Source organism: Vombatus ursinus, unplaced genomic scaffold (genome assembly GCF_900497805.2).
Source record: "Vombatus ursinus unplaced genomic scaffold, bare-nosed wombat genome assembly UNPS02014781.1, whole genome shotgun sequence".
Lineage (NCBI taxonomy): Eukaryota > Metazoa > Chordata > Mammalia > Diprotodontia > Vombatidae > Vombatus > Vombatus ursinus.
In genome coordinates, this window is record NW_020954559.1 from 44,848,363 (window position 1) to 44,871,873 (window position 23,511).

At 36.4% G+C, this 23,511-nt stretch overlaps 1 protein-coding gene across 3 annotated transcripts in view; it reads right to left on the minus strand.

The window, feature by feature from the left end:
• LOC114046277 (cytoplasmic protein NCK2) overlaps nucleotides 1-23,511 on the minus strand; it is a 192,998-nt gene that overhangs the window by 19,389 nt on the left and 150,098 nt on the right. For all 3 annotated transcript variants that reach the window (XM_027866566.1, XM_027866567.1, XM_027866568.1), the window contains one exon: nucleotides 14,001-14,722. In XM_027866566.1, the coding sequence (XP_027722367.1) occupies nucleotides 14,001-14,722 (722 nt within the window). The remainder of the gene's footprint in view (nucleotides 1-14,000; nucleotides 14,723-23,511) is intronic.

Genomic DNA, 23,511 nt, shown 5'->3' on the forward strand with positions numbered 1-23,511 from the left:
AGCTGTGACCTTGGGCAAGTCATTTAACACCTCTATGCCTCAGTTTCATCATCTGCAAAATGAGGGGTTTGGACATGATAGCTCGACAGTTTCTTGCAGCTAGAACTGCACTGTAATATGGTGAATTTTTCTTAGTATGGATTTTTAATAACAATGAAGACTCAGTCTTAATGAGGAATGGAGTTATCCCTCGATTTTGCAAAGCAATGATTGGGAACGGGCTTTGCTTAAGTCCAACCAACCTGAGAGACAACCTATGGGAGTGAGGCCCAGCCCAGGTAGACGTGGCAAGACTTATTAGGAGGCTGGTCATCATGTCATGCATTTTTGGCTACAGAGATTAATGAAAACCATCCAGTATAGCAAGAAAGGAGGATTCACACCAATGAAATAAAAGATCTTTTAAAGTACCAAAATATAACAACAAAAATTTACACTTTTACAATACTTTATAAACTTCAAAAAGCTTTACATATATTAGCTCATTTTTATTCTCACATCAATGTGGTAAAATTGCTCAAATATTAGGATATACATTTTATAGATGAGGAAACTGAGGCAGAGTACTTTTGTGACCTGAGGTCCATTGTAATTTATGTGACTCGCCCAAATATAAACAGGAGGCAAAATGACATTTTTGACTCCACTGGTTTTTCACTATAGTATACTTCCTCCCACAAGACCACAAATATACGTCAGAATAAAAACTTACAAATAATATCACCACTACTCTAAGTAAATAATATGGCATAATAATATAATATAATATGATAAGTAACATGATATAAATATATATAAATGAGTTATATAAGTAATATAACATAATATATAATACAACATAACATAATATAAATAACACATGAATTTATGCTAATGTCAGAGTTGACAGAGGGCTGGTTATGCAGTCAGACCTAGTTTCAAGTCGCCCCTATCACACATACTTAGCTGTGCAACCTAAGGCAAGTCACTCGGCCTCTCAGGCAATTCTTTAGGATTAGAAGTTGTAGAGAAGGTACCCATCTGCTCTGAAAAAAGAAGTCTCTCACCTGTAGTTCTTTATATGAATGATATCACAAATCCAGTTCAAAAAATAATTATGTGCATGTGTGTATATATGCACAGACATAAACACATGCATATTAAATGTTCACAGTTGAGATGCTGGAATTATGACAAATCTTGGCACAAATTTTAAAAGCTTCCCACTCTGAAATACTACCCGCCTCCCACACCTGAGCCATGATCACTGGCCACACTCACTGCAAGAGCCTCTTTAATACTCACATTACAGCTTCATGTGGACCTCTGCCAACCCACTCCTATCCCAGTTTACAAAGAGCTTCCAAACTGATCTTTTTACTGTAAAAAAATTTCCTTTCAAACGTTTATGACAATCACTATGTTAAACTTAATCCCCTTAAAAAAGGAGCTGGGGCATAACCTCCTCCATTGATCACAGACTTGGACCTGGAAGGGACTTCATTATCTAATCCAATTCCCTCATTTTACAGATGAGGTAAGTGAAGTCCAGGCAGGTTAAGATAGATACTGCCAAATCAGTTGCCAAATCTTTTTCTATTTTTTTTTGTTTTTTGTTTTTTCTATTTTTTCTTTTTTTAAATTTTTAAAAAATTTAATTATTTTTGGTTTTCAACATTCACTTCCACAAGATTTTGAGTTCCAAATTTTCTCCCCATCTTGTTCCTCCCCCCCACCCCAAGATGGCATGCATTCTGAATACCTCTTCTCCTAATCTGCCCTCCCTTATATCTCCCCTACCCCTTCTCTTATCCCCTTCTCCTTCAATTTTCCTGTAGGGCAGGTTAGATTGCTATACCTCATTTTCCTGTATATCTTATTTCCCATTTGCATATGAAAACAATTAAAAAAAATATTTTTTAACATTTGTTTTTAAAACTTTGGGTTCCAAATTTTCTCCTTTCCTCCCTCCCCACCCACCCTCATTAAGAAGGCAAGCAACTCAATACAGGTTATCCATGTATAGTCATGCAAAACACTTCCACAGTAGTCATATTGTGAAAAACTAAGTATATTTCCCTTCATCCTATCCTGCCCCCCTTTATTCTATTCTCTTTTGACCTTGTCCCTCCTTAGAAACGTTTGCCTCTGATTACCCCCTTCCTCAATTTGCCCTCCCCTCTATCATTTCCCTGCTTTTTTGTCCTCTTCCCCTCTATTTTCTTGTAGGGTAAGGCAGATTTCCATACCCAATTGATTGTGTATGTTATTTCCTTCTTAAGCCAAATCCCATGAGAATGAGATTCATTCATTCCCTCTCAACTTCCCCCTCTTCCCCTCCACTGAAAAGCCTTTTCTTGTCTGTTTTATGTGAGATAATTTACCTCATTCTGCCTCTCCCTTTCTCCTTCTCCCAGTATAACCCTCTCTCACTCCTTAATTTTATTCTCCAGATTTCACCCCTTCATCTTCAACTCATCCTGTGCCCTCTATTTATTAATCTATCTATATACACACATATAATTTTTCCCTCCAACTACCCTAATACTGACAAATGTCTCATGAGTTACAAATATCATCTTTCCAAGCAGGAATGTAAACAGTTCAACCTTAATAAGTCCCTTATGATTTCTCTTTCCTGTTTACCTCTTCATGTTTCTCTTGAGTCTTGTATTTGAAATTCAAATTTTCTATTCAGCTCTGGTCTTTTCATCAAGAATGCTTGAAAGTCCTCTATTTCACTGAATGTCTATTTTTTTCCCTGAAGGATTACACTCAATTTTGCTGGGTAGGTGACTCTTGGTTGTAATCCTATCTTCTTTGTCCTCCAAAATATTATATTCCAAGCCCTCTGGTCCCTTAACATAGAAGCTTGCTAAATCTTGTGTTATCCTGATTATGTTTCCACAATACTTGAATTGTTTCTTTCTGGCTGCTTGCAATATTTCTCCTTGACCTGGGAACTCTGGAATTTGGCTACAATATTCCTAGGAGTTTCCCTTTGGTGATCTCTTTCAGGAGGTGATTGGTGGATTCTTTCAATTTCTATTTTGCCCTCTGGTTCTAAAATATCAGGGTAATTTTCCTTGACAATTTCTTGAAAGATGATGTCTAGGCTCTTTTTTTTTGATCATGGCTTTCAGATAGTCCAGTAATTTTTAAATTCTCTCTCCTGGATCTATTTTCCAGGTCAGTTGTTTTTCCAATGAGATATTTCACATTCTTCTGGATTTGTTTTACAGTGTCTTGATTTCTCATAAAGTCACTAGCTTCCAATTGCTCCATTCTAATTTTCAAGGAAGTATTTTCTTTAGTAAGCTTTTGGACTTCCTTTTCCATCTGGCCAGTTCTGCTTTTTCAGGCATTCTTCTCCTCATCGGCTTTTTGGACCTCTTTTGCCATTTGGGTTAGGCTATTTTTTAAGGTGTTATTTTCTTCAGTATTTTTTTGGGTCTCCTTTAGCAAGCTGTTGACTAGTTTTTCATGATTTTCTTCATCACTCTCATTTCTCTTCCCAGTTTTTCTTCTACTTCTCTTAGTTGCTTCTCAAAATCCTTTTTTAGCTCTTGCATGGCCTGAGACCAATTCATATTTTTCTTGGAGGCTTTGGATGTAAGAGCTTTGGCTTCATTGTCTTCTACTGAGTATATGTTTTGGTCTTCTTTATCACCAAAGAAAGATTCTATGGTCTAACTTTTTTTGCGAAGTTTGCTCATGATCCCAGCCAATTACTTGAGTTATAAACTCTTTGTTAAGATAGGGGTCTGCTTCCAGTGTGGAAAATGTACTGTCTCAAGCTTTGGGTGCTTCGTGCAGCTGTTTTCAGAAATACTTCTAGGGACCCGTAAATTTTCAGTTCTGCCAAGGTGGTATGACAAGGGGTGAGGTGTTTAGTCCTTTCCTGGCCTGAGCTCTGGTATATGAGAGACCACAAGCACTCTTTTCTGCCTTGGAACTGTGAGGAGGATTCCCTCTCCACTGCTACTACAAGCGCCACCATGCCAGTGCTCCTTCTCGCCCCAGGACCACCAGCCAGAACTGTGACCCAGATCCAAGCACAGACAAAGCAAGAGAATCCTGCCTCAACACCAGGAAAGAGATCCCTGCAATCCCCCTGTGATCAGCCACTTCATCCCCCCTCAGTCTCTGGACAGAAAGCTCCAGAAGCTTCAATTTATGAAACAAATTATAATCTCGGTAATTAAAGACATAAGAGATAGATATTGTGGCTCTTGCCTACCTTGGAAATAACTTCAGTCTTTGTATTAACATATAGCCATGCTTATTAGGTCCTCTCTGCCACTCCACAGGCCATGAATATCCTAATCACAGATAACTTAGAAATAACAGTACAGAATTATAAAATCTAGAGCCTGTAAATTTAAGAATCATAATTGCTTCAAATTTTACTATGTTATCCATGTTCTAATTAACCTTGAAACAGAATAAGATTATGAGAAATGCGATATCCAAGAAATAGAGTTCATGAATCTTGTCACTCTTATGCTTTACAAGTAAAATCTCTCTTAAGTAGTAGATCTCTAAAATAACAAAGGTGTTTTAAATGGTTGGATTCTATGACTGTGTTTCTTTGTACACTAGATCTGATATCTTCCTATTCTCTTAAAAGGAAGAATTCAAGCAATGAAGAAGTGTGTGCAGTGTAAATTTGTTTGAGGATATGATGTAGTGGACAGAGATCTCCCTCCACATTGGAAAGATTTAAGTTGTGTGATCTTAGGCAACTCACTTAACTTCTCAGTAGCCCATCAAACTCTCTACAACTAAGGTGCAGAGCAAGTACTCCTTTGCACTGGTAAAAGAATTTTTGTACCAATGAAAACAAGTTTGAATACATAAATAATCAATGCCATGGCCCTAAAATCTGCATTAGTAAAGTTCCTTCCCTGAGTGCAGTTTTCTTATACAACCTGTTCTACTGAAAAATGACCACACTGAAAAAAAACAAAAAACTTAGAGGTAATATTACCCTCTTCTCCAAGATAATTAGGAGAAAGAAGATGAGAAAAAGTATATAATAATATCCCTTTAAAATACATATCTTATTTATTAGACTCACTCTGCTTGGGCTGTGACAGCAGGCCCTGCAACAATGGGTTGATGTTGCACAATTACATATTTAGGCTCAATGAAAGAAATAATTTTTTTTTTTAACAATTAGAGCTATCCAAAGGTTGGCCTCAGAGATGCCTTCCAAAGTTAGGAAGCTTTGATTCTTTGAAATCTGATATTTTGTCTATATATACTCGACCAAGAAAATATATGAAATACATCAAGTGCCAAATGGGACAAATGTGCCATACAGCTGAAATAAACAATTCTATATGACAGCAAATGAACAGGAGACGATGTCTGTGTAAATGGGAAGCCAATAGTTTTACATAAATTCACCATCTTTCATAAGATTAAAAACTTTATGTCCATGGGTTTTATTGCATGCATGTTACTGATAATACTTTATATTTTATAAGGATTATATTTTAACCTTTAAGTATTTTTAGACTAAATGAGGGAGGATGTAGTAGAAAGCAGAAAGTATTTTAATGACTACAGTTGTCATGCGTACAACACTTAAGAAAGAATAACTGAGTGAGCAATTTATGGAGCTTCCAGGAAAAAAACAATTTAGGCTAGGGTTCATCTATTTAAAGACAATTATGTTATTTATGTTATGAATTTCAAAATGCCAAGGCACTATCTATTCCTTCCCTTTAATCCAGACCAAATAAGCATGCACTGTGTGCAAAGCATTTGTTAAGAGTTAGGGGTACAAAGACAAAAAAAAAACGTGGCTATGGTTATAAAATGAAGGCCCTTCTCACATGAAAGGTAAGAAAAGCTGGGAGAGGGAAAGCTAAGGAGAAAACAAGAAATAAAGAGTACACAGGGAATAAAGAGCAAGCAGCAGAAGTAGGGGCACAGGTCAGAGAACAACAGGACAACGGTGGTACCTAGACAGCTGTGAGATGGAGACAACAGGGAGATTAAACAGTCCTGCCACCCCAGTAAGGCCTGTAGGCATCTCTGTGCCACATACTACAGGTCTACCAACTACAAAAGAGGAGGTATGAACATTCAGTGGCTAAAGTTAAGAAATACTCACTTCTAGACCTCTCCAGGATATCATGGTACCATAGCCTATTACAATAATTGATACTTAGAATGATAATTTGGTAGTCAAGAAAAGGTTGTCATTTGTATTACACGTGGTCTAGTAAAGCAGGCAGGAAAGCTGTCCTCCGAACACTTCTCCTTGTTCCAGGGTTAAATTTCATTTACCTGGGGGAAAGATTCTTCAAAGGCTCGGGTGGTATATGCTGTATTATAAAAATTTCAAAAATAGAACACAAATAATTTATTAATAGCATTTTTGTTGTTGTTTGTCCTTCATTCTAGAAGAGGACCATGACATCAGGAAAATGATGCCATGACTTGCAGGTGAATTGGATTTCAGTGAGGGAGGGCTATGCAAAGTTACTAGCCTCACTTTCTCCTCCAGAGTCATCTGGGTCCAGCGGTGAGATATAGATCAGGACAACTGGAGATGGCCCTGGATGTAGTGGGAGCCCTTGGGTTTTTTAAGCTAAGGTCTTTCAGAGTTCTTACTTTGACTGAGGCAACATGGTATAGACATAAAAAGCCATACTATGGAAATTTCAAGTCAAATGTTTAAAACTCATCTATCCATTCAACTCCTTTCCTTTCTGTTTTATTTTCTTTGGTGACAAAACCACAAGGTCATGACATCTAGGTTTAGGACAGAGCTAAAGATTGGAAATGAGCAATGAAGAGGAAATACTCTTTTTCTTTTCTGCTTCAGAAAGCCAACTCTGGCCTTTGGAAGGATAGGGTGTTTGTGTTTTCCATATCCTTCATAGTGACAGAACCAATGCACCAACCAACTAAATAGCATTTATTTTAAGTGTCTATGATGCTAGGTGCTGACAAAACAAAACAATCCCTGCCCTCAAGGAATTTACTTTTGTATTCTTAAATAAAAGCATAGAAATGAGAATCAGCATAAAAGTGATTAAGTTAGCCACACGCAGAAGAAATCCACGCTCAGAAAGTTTTTAGAAAGGTATTACTGAGATGAGGTAGCTTCCCAAATCTCAAGGTATAAGCTTTCTCCCAAGTTTCTTTTCAAGAAAATTAAGAAGTAATTTATGTTAGATAAACTATGGTCTAATAGATTTTAGCCAAGTCTAAGTTAATGTTAATGTCATTAAAGAAGAGTGCTAGTCTGTACAAACCCTAGAAAAAGGGAAGGGGAGGCAAAGATAAAAATATTAGACCTTAAGAAAGAATACATTTATCTAGTGGATCATGAGAAAATATACTCCACAGTGGGATAGAGATAGGCCAACATTTTGGCTAAACTCTCCCTCAAGACCCTCTAGTTTCTTTTGCTCTATTTTCATGCTTTTCATTATAATATGTTTTACTTATAACATGCATCTTGAATTGATTTTTCTAGGCAGCCTGAGAGTAGGAAAAGAGCATTAGATATTAAGTATAAGTATTCTGGTTACCTCTAAGGTATATCTCTATTCAACCCTATTATTTTGGCACCTCAATGTATCTATGATTTCTTTGACGTGGGTACTCACCACACTGCTGAGGAACACAATCTATCCTTTACCAGCCATCCTGTGAGACTCTCATTGCTGTCCTGCTACAAACAAACCTGTGACAGGATATCTCATCTAGTGGGGCTGGAGGTCATCTGCCAGTTCTCTGGACACTATATGGATATTGATCCTGAAGTTGTTCATCAGTTATCCCTCATACTTGATACATAGTTAACTCATCTTTTTACCTAGCCATACCTTTTGCTAATGACAGTGGAGTCACGGGGGCCACTAAACCATATATAAGGATCCCTGAGGGTCGCATAATTTTTTTTAAAAAGCACACATTAACATTATCTATGGTCTTTGCATTTGTATTTATTTTGTTGAAAATATTCCCAATTACATTTTCATTGGATTCAGGCAGCACTGGGGAGATGCAGCTCATGGACTGTATGTTTGATACCTCTGCTCTCTGCTATTTCCCTGGCACATGTTCTCATTTGCAAAGTGCTAGCCCATTCATGCCCGTCAAGTACCTTTTCATTGTCTTTTGGCCAATCCTTAATTACAGTTATCCAGAGATTGGTATGATGCATCATACATTATCACAGGAATGATATTAAAAAGATGGGCCAATTTCAAGGAAAAGCTTGGGGCCATTAGGATAACTATGCGATTTCCTAAAAGCGATTTTCTGTGCTCTTTTTTCTGTTCAATTCTGGACCTGGCCCATTGTCCACTGACAGTGTCTTTTCAAGATATATGTATTCATGGATAAACGCAATAGATTGGCCAACCAGTGGTATATAACATTTGGACAATGGACATTCTTCATCCACTTTTCTTTTTCCTTATATGGCTAGTTAAGTCAAACTCTTGAGTGACTTCAGAATTCATTTAGAAGGGGTGGAGGAGGGGCGGGACAGAGATTGGTTAGTGTGGATGAGCACTTATTTAGCATCCACTAAACATTTTATAAATATTATCTCTGTCATTTGATTCTCACAACAGGATCTCCTAGGATAGGAGGTAGGTGCCATTATTCTCATTTCACAGTTCAGGAAACCAAGGCAAACAGAGGCTAAGTGATTTGCCCAGGGTCAACTATTAAGTGTCTGAGGTCAGATTTGAACTCAGTGCTTCCTATCTCAAGGCTCAGTGTTTTATCTACTGAACCTCCAGCTGCCTTCAGAAGGGTCTTCAGCGTTTCAGGGTATGATGTAAATCAGTGCCATGTCAATCAAGATATATAGGAAATAACTGTTCCATTTGTATTCTATGGGGATATCCGCTAAAACTGAGGCAAATGCCTTTGGTAAGCATATGTCTCCCTGTTTTATATCTTCTTTAATACTAATAATCTGAGGTTATCTTTATTATTACATCCTTCAAGGTATTTTATGTGATTTTTGATATATGTATGAGAGAGATGTTCTTAGAGGAAGGGCTTTCTTTAAGGCAGAATTTTTTCAACTGAATTAATTTTTTTTTTATTGTTAATTTAAAAAAAAAAACCGTGGGATCTTGTATTCTCTACATTTTTCAGTTAACTAAATATGTGGCCAGCTAAAGAATGTCATCTGGCTTAGTCTACTTGTTCCCTCTCATTTATTTATTTATAATGCACATTTATAGCTACAAACTAACAGTTATTTCTTCAGTCATGTACGATTCTTTGTGATCCCACGGACCACAGCACAACAATGCTGTCCATGGGTTTTCCCTGGCAAAGATAATGGAGTGATTTGCCATTTCCTTCTCCAGTGAATTAAAGCAAACAAAGGTTAAGTGACTTGCCCAGGGTCTCACAGCTACTACAAGTCTAAAGTCACATTTTAACTCAGGTCTTCTGGACACCCAGAGCTTTATCTACTGGGCCACCTAGCTGCCTCCCAACAACAACAAAAGCTATAGAACATCATCTGGGATAATCTAACTGTTCCTTCTCAAATTTTCATCAATGATGCCTTCTGTGTGTACACACATCAATTATTTTAATCAAATTACTAATATTATCTATCACTAATATTATCAACTTTTTTTTTGGGCAGGGGGTAATAATTAAGATCTATATGTCTTTGGTATTCTGTTTCTTCAGAACCAAAGCTTCAGCATTCTCTAAACTGTTAATTCCAGAACAAATCTCCTTGGTATCCTCGGTCAGTTCTACAAGCTATTCTTATCTTCTTCTTCAATGCCATTTCTCTCATGCCAATCTCATACAGCATACCTAAGACATATCCAAATATAATGGGGCTACATTGTTCTGATGATGGAAAGAATTTATTATATACATTTTTACCATCATCACCCTGCTTTTCGGTGTTTTTTGCCTTCCAGTTTCATCTTCAGGTGCTATCAGGATGACTTTGCTCAGACAGGTCACCTAATTCAAATCAGTAAACACTTATTAAATGCCTACTATTGTGCTAAGCATTGGGGATATAAAAAGAGGCAAAAGATAGTTCCTGGAGTTTACAATTAATGGGGGAAACAACATGCAAACAAATGTAAATAAAGCAATCTACATACATGAAAAATTAGAAATTATTAAAAGAGAGATGGCACTGGAATTAAGGGTTAGGGAAGGTTTCCTATAGAAGTTAAGATTTTCATTATTAAACTTCCTTTAAAATTGTTTTTCTTTCTACTGATTCTTGTCATCTTTATTAGGTGATACTTTCTATCACTTTCCGCTGTAAGATTCTACAAATGAGTTTCTATTCTAAACTGGCACCCCTTGAGGTCAAATAGCTCTCTCCACTTGACAATGAGATCAAGTTTTGCTTGTTGAGGCATTTCTAAGCTTTTTTGGTTTTCTCATTATATCATTTGATTTACATTATATACACTTCTTCAGGAAATAGTCATAATCTGTCAACATCCATTCCTTATTTTTTTTTGCAATTGTTTTTTGTTTTATATAATAGCTCAGGTGGTAGTTGTTTTAATTGCAAAATATCTTCTTCTCAATTTTATCATTTCTTCTAATTTTATGATTTTTATTTTTACCTTTGCTCCAACAATCTAGTGGTCTTTACAAGGACAGTTGATTTGAGAATGACTCCTCCTTCAGGAATGAGCAACTTCCTGGTTTTTAAAGAATTTAGTTAATATCATCTTCTAAACAATGCTACTTGAAGGTCAGTATGACTAGGGCATTGCACTAGCTAGGGGCAGCTAGCTGACAAAGTGTAGAGAATGCTGGGCCTGGAGTCAGGAAGACCTGAGTTAAAATTTGGTTCCAGGCACTAACTAGCTGTGGGAGCCAGGGCAAATCACTTAACCTCAATTTCCCCGTTTCTTCAACTGTAAAATGCAGACAAAAATAGCACTTATCTTCCAGTTATGGCTCTGAGGATCAAGTAAGATAATATCTGTAAAGCACTTAGCACAGTGCCTGGCACATAATGGCTACTTAATAATAAAAGACTGTTTCCTTCTTTCCCTCCTTCCCACCATTATGAATTTTTAACATGGAAATTGGGTTTAAAAACTCTCATTTTCTGAGTTTGATGGGTGTGAATGTTTCTCAGATCCTTATCACACTGTGTAAACTGATAAAATCAAGTTTCTGAACTTGAAAAGCTAAGCCTCAGAACCCTGGACCCATCATGGTATAGGCATCTTTTAAAGTTCAGTCTGATCAGCTCATTACCCTCTTTTTATTCAACTACAATTCTGTTCTGTGCTTGTAGCTTTTTTTGTGGTTGTTGAAAGTCCTTTATTTTCTCCATAACGGCTGAGTTCTCTATAGCTTACAAAGCTATAGAACTTACAAAGCATTTTACATGCGCCCAACTGTTACGACAACCCTGAAACGTAAACCCTATTGGTATTAGCACTCTTTTACAGATGAGGAAACTGAGGCCCAGCATGTTTATGTGTTTTGCCCTCATTGTCACATAGCTCCTTTCAAAGACTTTATTTGAACCTGGGTCTCTGCTGACTCTAAGTTCAGTGCTCTGTCTAATGTAGTATACTGCCTCTCCATCACAGTAAGTAGGAGATGTCCCAGTGGGTCAGCATCTACAGTAGCCTAATTCTCCCCCAAAATAAGACTTTAGCCATTCTTCTGTAGAGGAAGGGTCCCTGAGCTAACTTGCTTTACTTCTTTATATCCAGATTTATATCTATTTATCTAGATATAAAAAGATATTTATATCTATATATATCCCAATGAATTGAGATAGATTAGGTATTATGCTATAATTGGGTTTCAGTATTTTTCTTAGTTTTGCTTTTAAGAGGCTAAAAGCTCTACTGTATATGATTTTTGAAGACTTGAACATAAAATCAAAGAAGCTATATACAAAACCTACATCCTTTGAGAATAACTTAATGTAAATGCCCTGCCAGAAATAATATTGGGCATCATAAGAAAATCTCAGGGATTTTAGATGTAGTATGCTTGTTTGCCTGAGCAAAATCTAAGGTTGCTTCCAATTCCATGAAGTTATTATCATTATAAACAATTGCAATTTCTACCATGATGATATCCTCCTAATGCCTTTAAGATGCAAAAATCTCATTTTAATAATCTTAAGTAATGAAACTTCTCTACTTTTAAACCTATGATTAGAAATATGAAATATTGAATATATAATTATTTGACTCACAGGGGCATTAATAGTTTCATAGTAAGAAGCAAAAGAACAAAACATAAGTAAATAAAAGAAGTATGTTCTACATCTTAAAAATCAATAGACTGAATGGAATTAGAATCAATACACTGAATAAGCAAGATAAATTATGCTGTATCCTCACAGTCCACATTTGGTTATTATAGCTGTCCAAACTAGTGCTAGAAGAAAATGAGACTGGTGAAACCAACCAGGACATTCATTCATTCATACAGTGAATGAAGACAATTTCACTTGTATAATATGGGCTTACACACATGGACAAAATCAGCAAGTCATGTGGTACTGATGGGGCAGTTAGGTGGCACAGTAGATAGTGCGCAGGACCCAGAGTCAGGAAGACTCATCTTCCTGAGGTCAAATCTGGCCACAGACATTTTCTAGCTGTGTGATGCTGGACAAGCCACTTAACTCTGTTTGCCTTAGTTTCCTCATTTATAAAATGAGCTAGAGAAGGAAATGGCAAAACACTCCAGTATCTTTGCCAAGAAAACTCCAAATGGTGTCATGAAGATTTGGACACAACTACAACATGACTGAACTGAACTGAACTGAACTGTGGTACTGATATCACTAACAGATTTCTGACCATTTAAAAGAGCCACATTTCTTTCAGCAATGCTCACAAGTTCTTGAAAAGCTATTCAAAGATGATATCTGCAATACTAGCAATAAAGATGAACTTGGGGTGGCAGGATTTAAAAAAAGAAAACTCAATAGGCAGTTCATGAAGCATAACTATTAACAGTGAAGTACTCATACCTTTGTTTGACATAGAGGAAATAATATATCACTAAATGGGTAAAAGGGAATTATTCACAGAAGGGAAACCTTATGTTGTCAACAGTGAAAAGAAACTTTATTTGTATCTATATAAAGATGGCTGAGAAATAGTTAATAAACTCATAAATACCTTAATTATCCATAGATAATAAACTCACTAAAGTTTCTCATTCTCCTTCCCCCCAAGGAGGAGGAAGGTACTCTAGCAGGAAGAATGAAATAAGCATAAATTATAACAGCAAGTAAGTGAATAACTATTCCTTTAGCGCTCGATTAAATAATTTTTGAAGCAGTTAACATCACTTTCTGTACTGTTTCTCCCTTAAACAGAAGCTCAAAAATGTGTTGTATACTCTCATATGCTGCTACTAGCATAATATGCATGTGTTTGTTTATCCTTCCACATCACGAAAAAATGAAATGAAATCCCAGCAATGCCTCATCGTATCATGGAGGTGACCTTGCACCCTCAAAGACCATGCCAGCAAAACACACATCTGGCAGCACTTACCAAGCTAAAAGGGTTTGAGAGGGATCAGATTTTGTTCACATTAATATACATTTTTTAAAAGTGTAAATAATCTACAATTTTACATATGGTTATTTTTTATTTTATGTACCTGAATATTTATTTTAAAATATTTAATAATATAATATTTAATAATATAATATTTAATGTTTTTTAAATATTTTAAAGCCTTCAAGCATAGGTGCAATGGCATGCTATTTATCTTCTGTTCAAGGAGCAGCCTCAGTAAGTGTGGAGAGGTAAAAGTTAGTCTCCAAGTAAGAAATTCTAAGAGCCAAAGTAGCTCAAGAAATCTACTGTCCACTAAGTCACAGAAGGGCAACTATTTATGTCATTGGAGGTAGACTCAGAACAACAAAAATAAAGACCTTTTGAATTACTCAAATATTAAATTCTCATGCATTTTTTTGTCCATAAAAAAAAAACAGAAAAATTAGTAAGATGAAGATTTGGAGATTGAATAGTACTTACCGAAGATTCACTATCTCTAACAAGGAAGTCACCTTCGACACCCCGCTCGTTAAGGGCACATTCAGCCTGATGTCGTGTAACATTCCCATAATACCACTCTCTTCCAGCAAACCGTCCCGTAGAAGATGGCCCTGTATAACTTATCTGAGGTGGATGGGAAGCGTTCATGGCAGGACCATCACTTAAGATGACTACGTAGTTCTTAGGAACAAGGCCAATTTGCCCTCGTGAATTTTTACATTTCCACCATTCTGGGTCATTTTCAGGTTTTTCGATGACTTCCATTGTCTCCCCTTTCTCAAAGTTGAGCTCTTCCTCTGTAACAGAACTGAAAGGATAGAGTGTTTGAACAATATGGAGCACTTTCATACTCTGGCCATTACTCATTGATGCTCCTTTTCTTAAACTGAGGAAACTTGGGGAATCAGCTGTTGCTTCTTCAAGTTCCTCTACAACATAGTTCGAAGGAAACCAGCCAATCTGTCCATTGTAGCTACCTCGCCACCAGCCATCACTACACTTTTCCATCACGATGACCCGGGATCCTTTCACGAGGGAGAGTTCATCCTCCCTCTCTGCAACATATGCGAATTTAACATAGGCTGGGATGTTGAGATCATAAATCCTGTCCGCGGTGCTTCCATTGGATGGATACTCTGCATCTGTACTAGGGGTGGGAGAGGCATCTCTTGTGCTTGTCTTTCTTTTTGTCTTACCCAACCCTGTCAGAAACAAAGGGGAAAGCTTAGTGATAAAACAAGTAATAAACATAAAGTCAAGTGTTTTTCAAAATATAAAATGGGAAGCATTTGTGCTTACAACAAATTTCACTGTCAACTTAACAAAAACAATGCACTGGCCATGTGTGATTAGAAGACCTCATGATTACCATCAGGAAATATTAACATGGTTGCTCAAAACTACATTTCAACAGCTGGCTTAATTAATACTGATCTATAATTATAATTCACATTCACATTAATAATACAAAAAAAATCCAATATAAATAGAAGATAATCTGGCCTCAGACATTAATTAGCTATGTGACCCTGGGCAAGTCACTTAAGTCTATTTGCCACAGTTTCCTCGTCTGTAAGATGAGCCAGAGAAGGAAATGGCAAACCACTCTAGTATCTTTGCATAGAAAATCCCAAATAGGGTTAAAAAAAATCAGACATGACTGAAATGACTGAATAACAACATAATTGTCATTCACTTTGGAACCTGCAAAGTAACTGATAATACTGAAAAAGCCCAATTAAAAACAGAGGAAAGCGAGCTTAGTTTACTGAAAAGATAAGTCATCTGGGGACAATTTCTACATCCCTCAGGTACATTAAGTATGAACTCACAGAGTGTTGTCAGTACTCTTGCACAGGTGGAAGGCTGGGCTATATGATGACTAAGTGCTCTCTTTTAAATTTTAAGGTTTTTGAAAACTTTGAATTATCCTTATTCCAATACATATGCTTATTTTTTGTTTTTAATACTAATATTTTGTTTTAATGTCACCTTCATTTCCAAATATAACCCTTCTCTCCCCCAAAGGCCTTCCCTTATGACAAAAACTAAAGAATAAAGAAAAAATGCAGGTTAGCAAAATTAACCAAGACACTGAGTATGATGGCAAATGCAAGGCATATGCCGCCTTTCAAGGCTGTCCGATATAAGTACTCAGGGTCTCCAAGAGCAGCACCCTCTTCTAGCTAGGCAGATGCTTCTAACTTCTAACTGAATACTAAAAATTTTCTCCCCATTCACACTTACCTGCTCTGTGTTCTAATCTTTGTTCTCCACCATAGGATAGTCAGTGCTAATGAATCATCAGATAAACTAACCTCTGCTAAAGTTACCTAATGTATTGTCACTTCCAGGTAATCTCTTCTTCAATGACGTCTTAACCTGGACCTCATTAAGAATGCAGTAGGTCCTTAAGAAATAAAACCGGTGATAAAAATTTCAAACACAGTGTGGGCTCACCACAAGAGGCTTTTTCCCAAATTTTGAGAGAAAGACATTTACGGTTTGGAATTAGTGACCCATCCATTGATTGCTTCTTAGACTATTTTAAGTGCATAAAAGATTTTATTGTTGTTCAGTTATGTCCTATTCTTTATGACGCCATTTGGGGTTTTCTTCGCAAAGATACTAAAATGGTTTGCCGTTTTCTTCTCTACCATACTTTACAGATGAGGAACTGAGACTGAGGATTAAGTGAACTGCCCAGGGTCACACAGCTAGTTAAGTGTCTAAGGCAGGATTTGAACTCAGGAGACCAAAGGTTAGTAAACATAAAAATGTGATTTTTTTTTCCCCATTCAAGTTCATTGACCTGCCTGAAACCTATCAATAGATCTTTAGGAGGTCTGGGGACCCCTGCTGTAGTCCTTTGGTATATCAAGAGACGGGGGAAAAGAAGGAACAGGGTATTAAAGTTATAACATGAAACTATGTCCTATTTTTGATCGTTTGTCCAACATCCTTTAGATTGTACTACCTTAAAGAGTTCAGTGGACACCATCCTAAGATACAAACATATTGCCAGTTTCCTCCTGGATAATAGCAGATAATAGCAAAGACATGCAAAGTTAATGGCAAAGCCACATCCAAATAACTTTAAGAAGGTGTCCCAAAAGAAAACTAAAGTGGGAAAGGCAGACAAAGGGCTTTATTTTTGTTGTTCATTAACTTATTTATCCTCAGAAATATCCACACCATAATTTTTAAAGCATATTACCCAAATTCACTTCTGTTTAATGACTATGCTATTTCATTATATATTAAAAACATTTAGCTTAAGTGCTTATAAAGCATAATAGAAACAGTCTAGTGCATTCAAATAGGTAATTCAAAAAAGAAAAAAACAAAACAAAACTAAGTGCTATGCCACTAACCAGCCAGATTGCAACATAAGGTGTGAAAGGAATCTGCTGCTTGGAGCCACTATTGTGCTAACTTGAAAATAATGACCTACTTCCCTGACTAATGCAAGAACTCTCAGGGTACCAACAGGCCACTCTGAACTGTTCCAAGTCTTTACCCCATGCCCTCTTATAATAAGCTCATCCAGCCTCCAAGCTCATCTAAGCTTCCACACTGAGTTAATCCTTCCATAATTTTATCATTCTTCAACTGAGCATGAGCAGATATACTATTTGGAAAGTTGGCAGTGGAGGGAATGATTTTTATTGTGTTCTGTGATACAATTACAGGAAAATGGTGCTTAAACTGCTTGCTCTGGGGGGAAGCTGGCAAAGGTTTAAATTCACATGAAAAATTCCAACATTAGAAACTGAACAATAACGTCTGTCAAGCAAGACGGCAACATGATAGCAAGAATTAAGAAATATTAAAGAGGGAAGAAAAAAATGTTCTACCACCCTCAAGTTTTAGAATTGTAAAGATGCTTGTCAAAATGTAAACCTAAAACTAATGATATCATTATTTCTTTACATATATTCTAATGACTGAATCACTGTTCTTCTCCCCACCCACAAACTCTAGTAATTTAGATCTTCAAACAGACAGTTCCTCAAGCTTCAATTCTCTCCTTCATCTCTGAATAAATAACTAAAATTAATCTTGTGGAGTTGAGAAACTGATCCTAATACTGTGACTCTAACCTTTAATACCAGGTCTGATTTTTGTGTTATTTAATTTTAGGCAGTTACTAACAGTAACAGGTTGTGTTAAATAGAGATTCATTTTTTCAGGTATTTCACATTCAGAACAGATTTCCCCAACAAAACAGTGCTCTAAATGGTCCAAAAAAGCCTACTGATTAAATTAATCAACATTTATATGGGAAAATAAGTTAAAATTTTAACACCAGGAGTATCTCTTCTTTGGTGGTAGGAGAAGTTGAGACATCAATAAATAGCTTTGTGACCTTAGGCAGGGTCATCTTAACATCCCTGGGCCTCAGTTTCCCTCATTAGTAAAATGGGGCAGGCGGTTGGGCGCTGAACTTAGTATTTACTTTTAAGGTTCTTTTCAGCACTCGGATCCTTTGATATAATGTCCTTCCACCCTCAATACCCTCTCTGACTCTTGTGACGTGAGCCAGGGACTCCAAAGGGAAAAACTAGCAAGATAAGGGATGAGGCCCCATGGGTAGGTAAAGAGCTACAGCAAAAAGATAAGAAGTAGGGAGGAGGAAAATGATGAGGTAGAAACTTGGTGAAATGATGAGAAAGGGCTATAGGGTAAAGGTTGTTGGAAGGGAAGTAAGGGAAAAACATCAGTGGGAGGGATTTTCCTATTCTTTTTACTTTATTATTATACTTAAATAGCACTAAAGGGGTTAGAAAAGTGGTCTCTAGATTTTCTTCTTAGAATTTTTCAGAAACCCCCTCCCCCCCAAAGTACACTAGGCTCAAGGCAAATTTATTACATTTTGTGCAAAGGACAACTTGAGTTACTTTTCTCATTTTCATCTTTGCCTTAGCTTTCCCTCTTACTGTTCCCTCCAACTTGTTCTGTGTTGTTTTTAAATCATACCATTTATCTGGTTGAATTGCAACAGAAAAGAATGAGCAGTATTTAAAATGAAACGAAGTAAACAGATATCTTTATTATGATAGCAAGAGCTCTAGTTATGCATTTACATCTATTCTTTAAAACTCATGTACTATTTAGAACTCAGAGTAAAACCTTTATTAACCAGAACCCAAATATCTAAATCACTCAGCTAATATTTTTTTTTCTCTGCATAATCATTTTAGGAAAAAGGAAACCATTATTAGTATATGCCCTTGAGCCAATGTACATTCAACCTAATTTTTACACTTAAAGTATTATACAATCTGAACAAATATTCAATGCTATTAAATATTTTATAAAATATTGGGCCATCATTTAATTGTTTAGTGAAGTATGCTGAGTATCTAATTATCTGGGAATATTTTAGAGTCTATCATTAAAGGTACTGTCAGTGAAAAGCTAGAAAGGGAAGCAATGATCACAAAGAATGACCATAGCTTTCTCAAGAATAAAGATTAAGCTCTGAAAATTAAGAAAATAAACTGATTCTCTTCTGTAATTGATTTCATTTTGTATCACTAACGACATTTTGTGTAACTACTGAAGTCACATTTTGTTTGTCTCTGAGTTAAGTCTGGAAGTTCAGCTTTCCTGTAAATCACTCATTATCTCTAAGCTAAGTTTAGAAGTTCAGATCTCCTGCTTAATCACTGTTCCAGTCTTGTGTCAAGGAAAGCTGTAATCCTTGAAGGATGCAGGTGAATGTCAAGGAAGCTGGTCTGTTATCTCTGCAGCACTGACTGCCCTTCAAGAGAGTTTGGTCTGTTATCACTGTGATACTAACTATGCAGATGGACACCAACAATGAACTTTCCAAGCTACAAGATGGAACGAGGGGCTGTTGCTAGTTCTGCACTCCAAATTTCCAGCCAATCATACTGTCCCCCACATCTAAGATGTTGCAGGTTTTGTAACTACTCATATTGTTTTCCCTATCTATGATGCTACCTTCTAGTTTTCGGATGATCCTCCTTTTGTCCATAAAATTAATCTGTTAGCCCTCATTCAGGATCTTTTGGCTTCCTGAGGAGTCAAAGACTGGTAATTGCTAGTCTTACCAATAAAATGAATATGTTTGGAACTCTGTGCCTCAGTTTACCTTAATTTTAATTGTAACAGCTCCTTTCCCCTGCTTTATTTATTTATTTATTTGTTTGTTTGTTTGTTTTTGGGCAATGTTCCTTACAGATCAAGGGAATATTGTAGACATGGTTAATCTGGATTTTAATTACTTTTTCACTAGTCAATAACCTTTATTTAGCATTTACTCAATACAGAGTTGGGATGAATAGAAGCTCCTAAAAAAAAAAAAAAACTTCGCACGAGTAACATTCTTCAATACAAATTAAACACATATTTTATCTAGTTTTAGTAAGGTGTCTGACAACCTCCCTCATGCCATTCTTGTTGAAAAGATGGAAAGGAGTGGGCTCGAGGGAGTAAAATTAGAAGACCGTTAGTAGAGCACTTCAAGAATCTATGCTTAGTCCTATGTCTTAACATTTTTATTGGTAACTAAGAAAAAGCATGGAAGATATTTATTCCACCTAAGGCCAGGATTAAAGTCATCAGGGATAACCAACACACTGGATAACAAAGTCAGGATTCTATTATTGGGCTGAATAATGTCATGAGATTTAGTAGAGTGGGAACATATACATTATTATAGATTTATGTAGAATTTAAAATCATTCTAAATTTAGAGCTTGGAGACAACTAGGAGGTTACTTACCTTGAATCCCTCATTTTCCAAATGAGGAAACTACAGACAAGAAAAATTAAGTGTCTTGTCTAAAGTCACACAGTTAATAAGTGGTTAAGGTGAATTTTGAATCCACATGCTCTGAGTCCAAATCCATGCATCATGAAACTCTTATACAGAGGTTCAACAAAGGAACTTAACATATGGAAGATGGTGTAGGGGTAGGGCATGGTCAGAGACAACAGCATAACTAGAAAAAAAAAGTCTGGGGATTTTAGTGGGCAAGGTCAATAACGGCATGACACCCAAGAAGCTAATGTGATCCAGTATGCAAGGCTGCATTGACAAGGTTAATTAACATCCGGGACTAGAGAGATTTCTGAATCAGAAGATCACAGATTCATATTTAGAGGGGACCTTAAGTGCCACTGATTCCAACCCCATTATTTTAAAGATGAGGAAATTGAGGAATAGAATGGTTAAATGACTTGTTCAGGTTCACTCAGGTAAATAAGTGTCTGAGGTGAGATGGTACTTCTGAGCCCTAGCAGGTCAGAGTACATCTGGAATACTGTTCATCCTGTGGGACACATTTTTAGGAAGGACCCTGATAAGCTGGGTAAGAAGGACATTGATAGGCTGGGAAGTGTTGAGAGGAGAGGGGCAACCAAGATGGTGAAGAGCCTTAAGATCATGTCATGAGAGAACTAGTTTGAAGGATTTCAGGTTTTTGATCAGATTTGGGGAGGTGTTAGCTATCTTCAAATATCAGAAGGGCTATCACATGGCAAAGGTAATTGACTTGCTCTGATTGGCCCCAGAGGGGAGAATTTAGAATAATAGGCAGAAATTACACAAAAGGAAAATTTAGGGGGGGGAAACACCTATTGAGTTGTAAGGAAAAACTTCTTAACAATTAGGGTTATTCAAAAATGGAAGTGGCTACCTCAAGAAGTAATATAAAATGGGCCCTTTCCCAATGTAATAAGCATAAAGTTCTAGACCAATTCTGGGGTCCCTTTAAATTCTAAGATTCTGTGATCTTTGGCAATTATAACAAATTAATATTAGTATTAGTAATCTTTTCAACAAGGCTGAAAAGGAAAAGGGCTGATTCTAAGTTAACCAGAAATAATGGAACCAGAATGTATCAGCCCCAAACAATGCAAACTGTGGCTCTGCCATAATTCGCTTTATGAAAATTCTATAAGGTTCGAGTCTATTTTACTCTAGATTTTATGTCAGATTCTTGTAGTTCCATTATTCCTATAGGATAATGTAATAATCTGTTGTTGTATGTGAATGACCTTTCCTTCAGTCAACTCATTATGTAGATAGTAAAAGTGTCAATGAAAAACACATATGCATCTCTTAGATTATGTTATGCCTCCAACTGCTTGAAATTATTGTTGCCAATAGTAATATATTGTTTCATCCATGGACAGCATGGTCAAGCACAGTCCTGAGTTAAACTTTTGTATTAAGTTTCTGATCCTTCTAATATTCTTTGGCTCCTTCTGGATGTCCTCAAATTTAATTTCAATGGGGGGTTTGGGGGGTGGTAGATGGCTTTTGGTAGGAATCTGGAATTAAAAATTGATGTAATAATTATACCAGTTAAGGTTCTTTTACAGAAAGGAAATATTCCAAAATGTGCTCACTCTGGCTTTTACTATTTCTAAATAAATGTTTTTTTTTTATGAACAGGTTTATCTCTTTCCTTACAGAATGTATAAGGACCACGATAGCTATTCAGATGAGGTAAAACTTTTAGAGTTTGACTGGGGAAGAAATCCATATGTTTTAGGAGAATTCAGTAATACGATCTGTGAGTGATGCATATGAGTCATGCTCTCCACACAAAGCACAGTTAATAAAAGATTTATTAGGTGTTTTCAGTTTGTTCCCTTGGCAGTGTTTAGGAAATCAAAATTCCTTCTTGGTAATTGAGTATGTGTTTTCCTTACTCTGCCTTCTTCCATTTTAGATTATTAAAATGAATTAATTATAACTGCCAAAGATCACAGAATCTTAACAGAGTTCAGAGGGACCCCAGAGTTGGGCCAGTTGTACCAGTATCTGAACAAGAACATAATGCCTGTTACACTGATAGAGGACCCATTACTTCTTGAGGTTACATCTTCCACTTCTGCATAATCCTAACTGTTAATAAGTTTTTCCTTATGACACAAAAGGTTTTTTTTTTCTTTTTAAAAATTTTTCCTTTCATATAATTTCTGCCCAGTGTTCTAAATTCTCCCCTCTGGGCCCATTAGAGAAAGTCAATTACCTCTTCTATGGGACAGCCCTTCAGAGATGTTCTAGTAGCAAATGGGGGTGGGGAAGGAAGAGAAAGAGGTGAATATTTTTCATCATCATTAGACTAGAAATGAGGGCTAGGAGTTTCAGAGCTTTAGCTCTACGCTCTCCTGTGGATATAGGTATCAGAAACTTTCAATAGAACTCCTTTAGAGCATGGTAGCAATAAAATTCCTTGTTCTGTCTTTTTAAAAACTGAATCAACCCCCTTTCTCCATAAAGCACCATGGACTCTCTCCAGTTAACATGCTTCGAGAACTACAAAGGAACAAATCTCACACACACACACACACACACACACACATACACACACACACACACACACGCTTTTACATCTTAGCAGATGTTCTCCTGGCCAACAGTAATATCCACCAATTTTGGTTTTACGAAGGAAGAGCTGCATGAGTGTTAAGATCAAACCTTGGTGATACCAGCCTGCATTTTTTGTTCCACTAAATTTCATTTTCCGATTGTTAGAGAAGATAAGGTCTATGAGGCAGTTCAGGGGGAAACATTACAGGCAACTCTCTTAAGTTATAGAGCAGGTGATGACCTGCATTGGTGGAGAGGTTTCCCACACTAAAGAAATGATGGGTTCAGTTGAAAAACAGTTCAGAAGACACAGAGAAGTGAGGCAGTTTGTTACTACCATAATACATTGAATATACTCTTTTTTTTTTAAACTACATAACAGAAGTTTTCACAAACATCTTTCTTTCTTAGTCTTTTGAAATGTTCATATAATATTCATATTATGTTTATATTAAGAGAAAATCTTAAAAATAGTTTTTAAAAAATAAACCCACAGATATAATATTTTTTCATATCTTCTTTTGCATTTCTCACACAGGAATATACTTATACAATAAATAAAATAAAATTTAATTTAAGAAATTCTCTTCATTTCTTACAGCACAGTGGAATTCTATTACATCCATTTGATGTTGT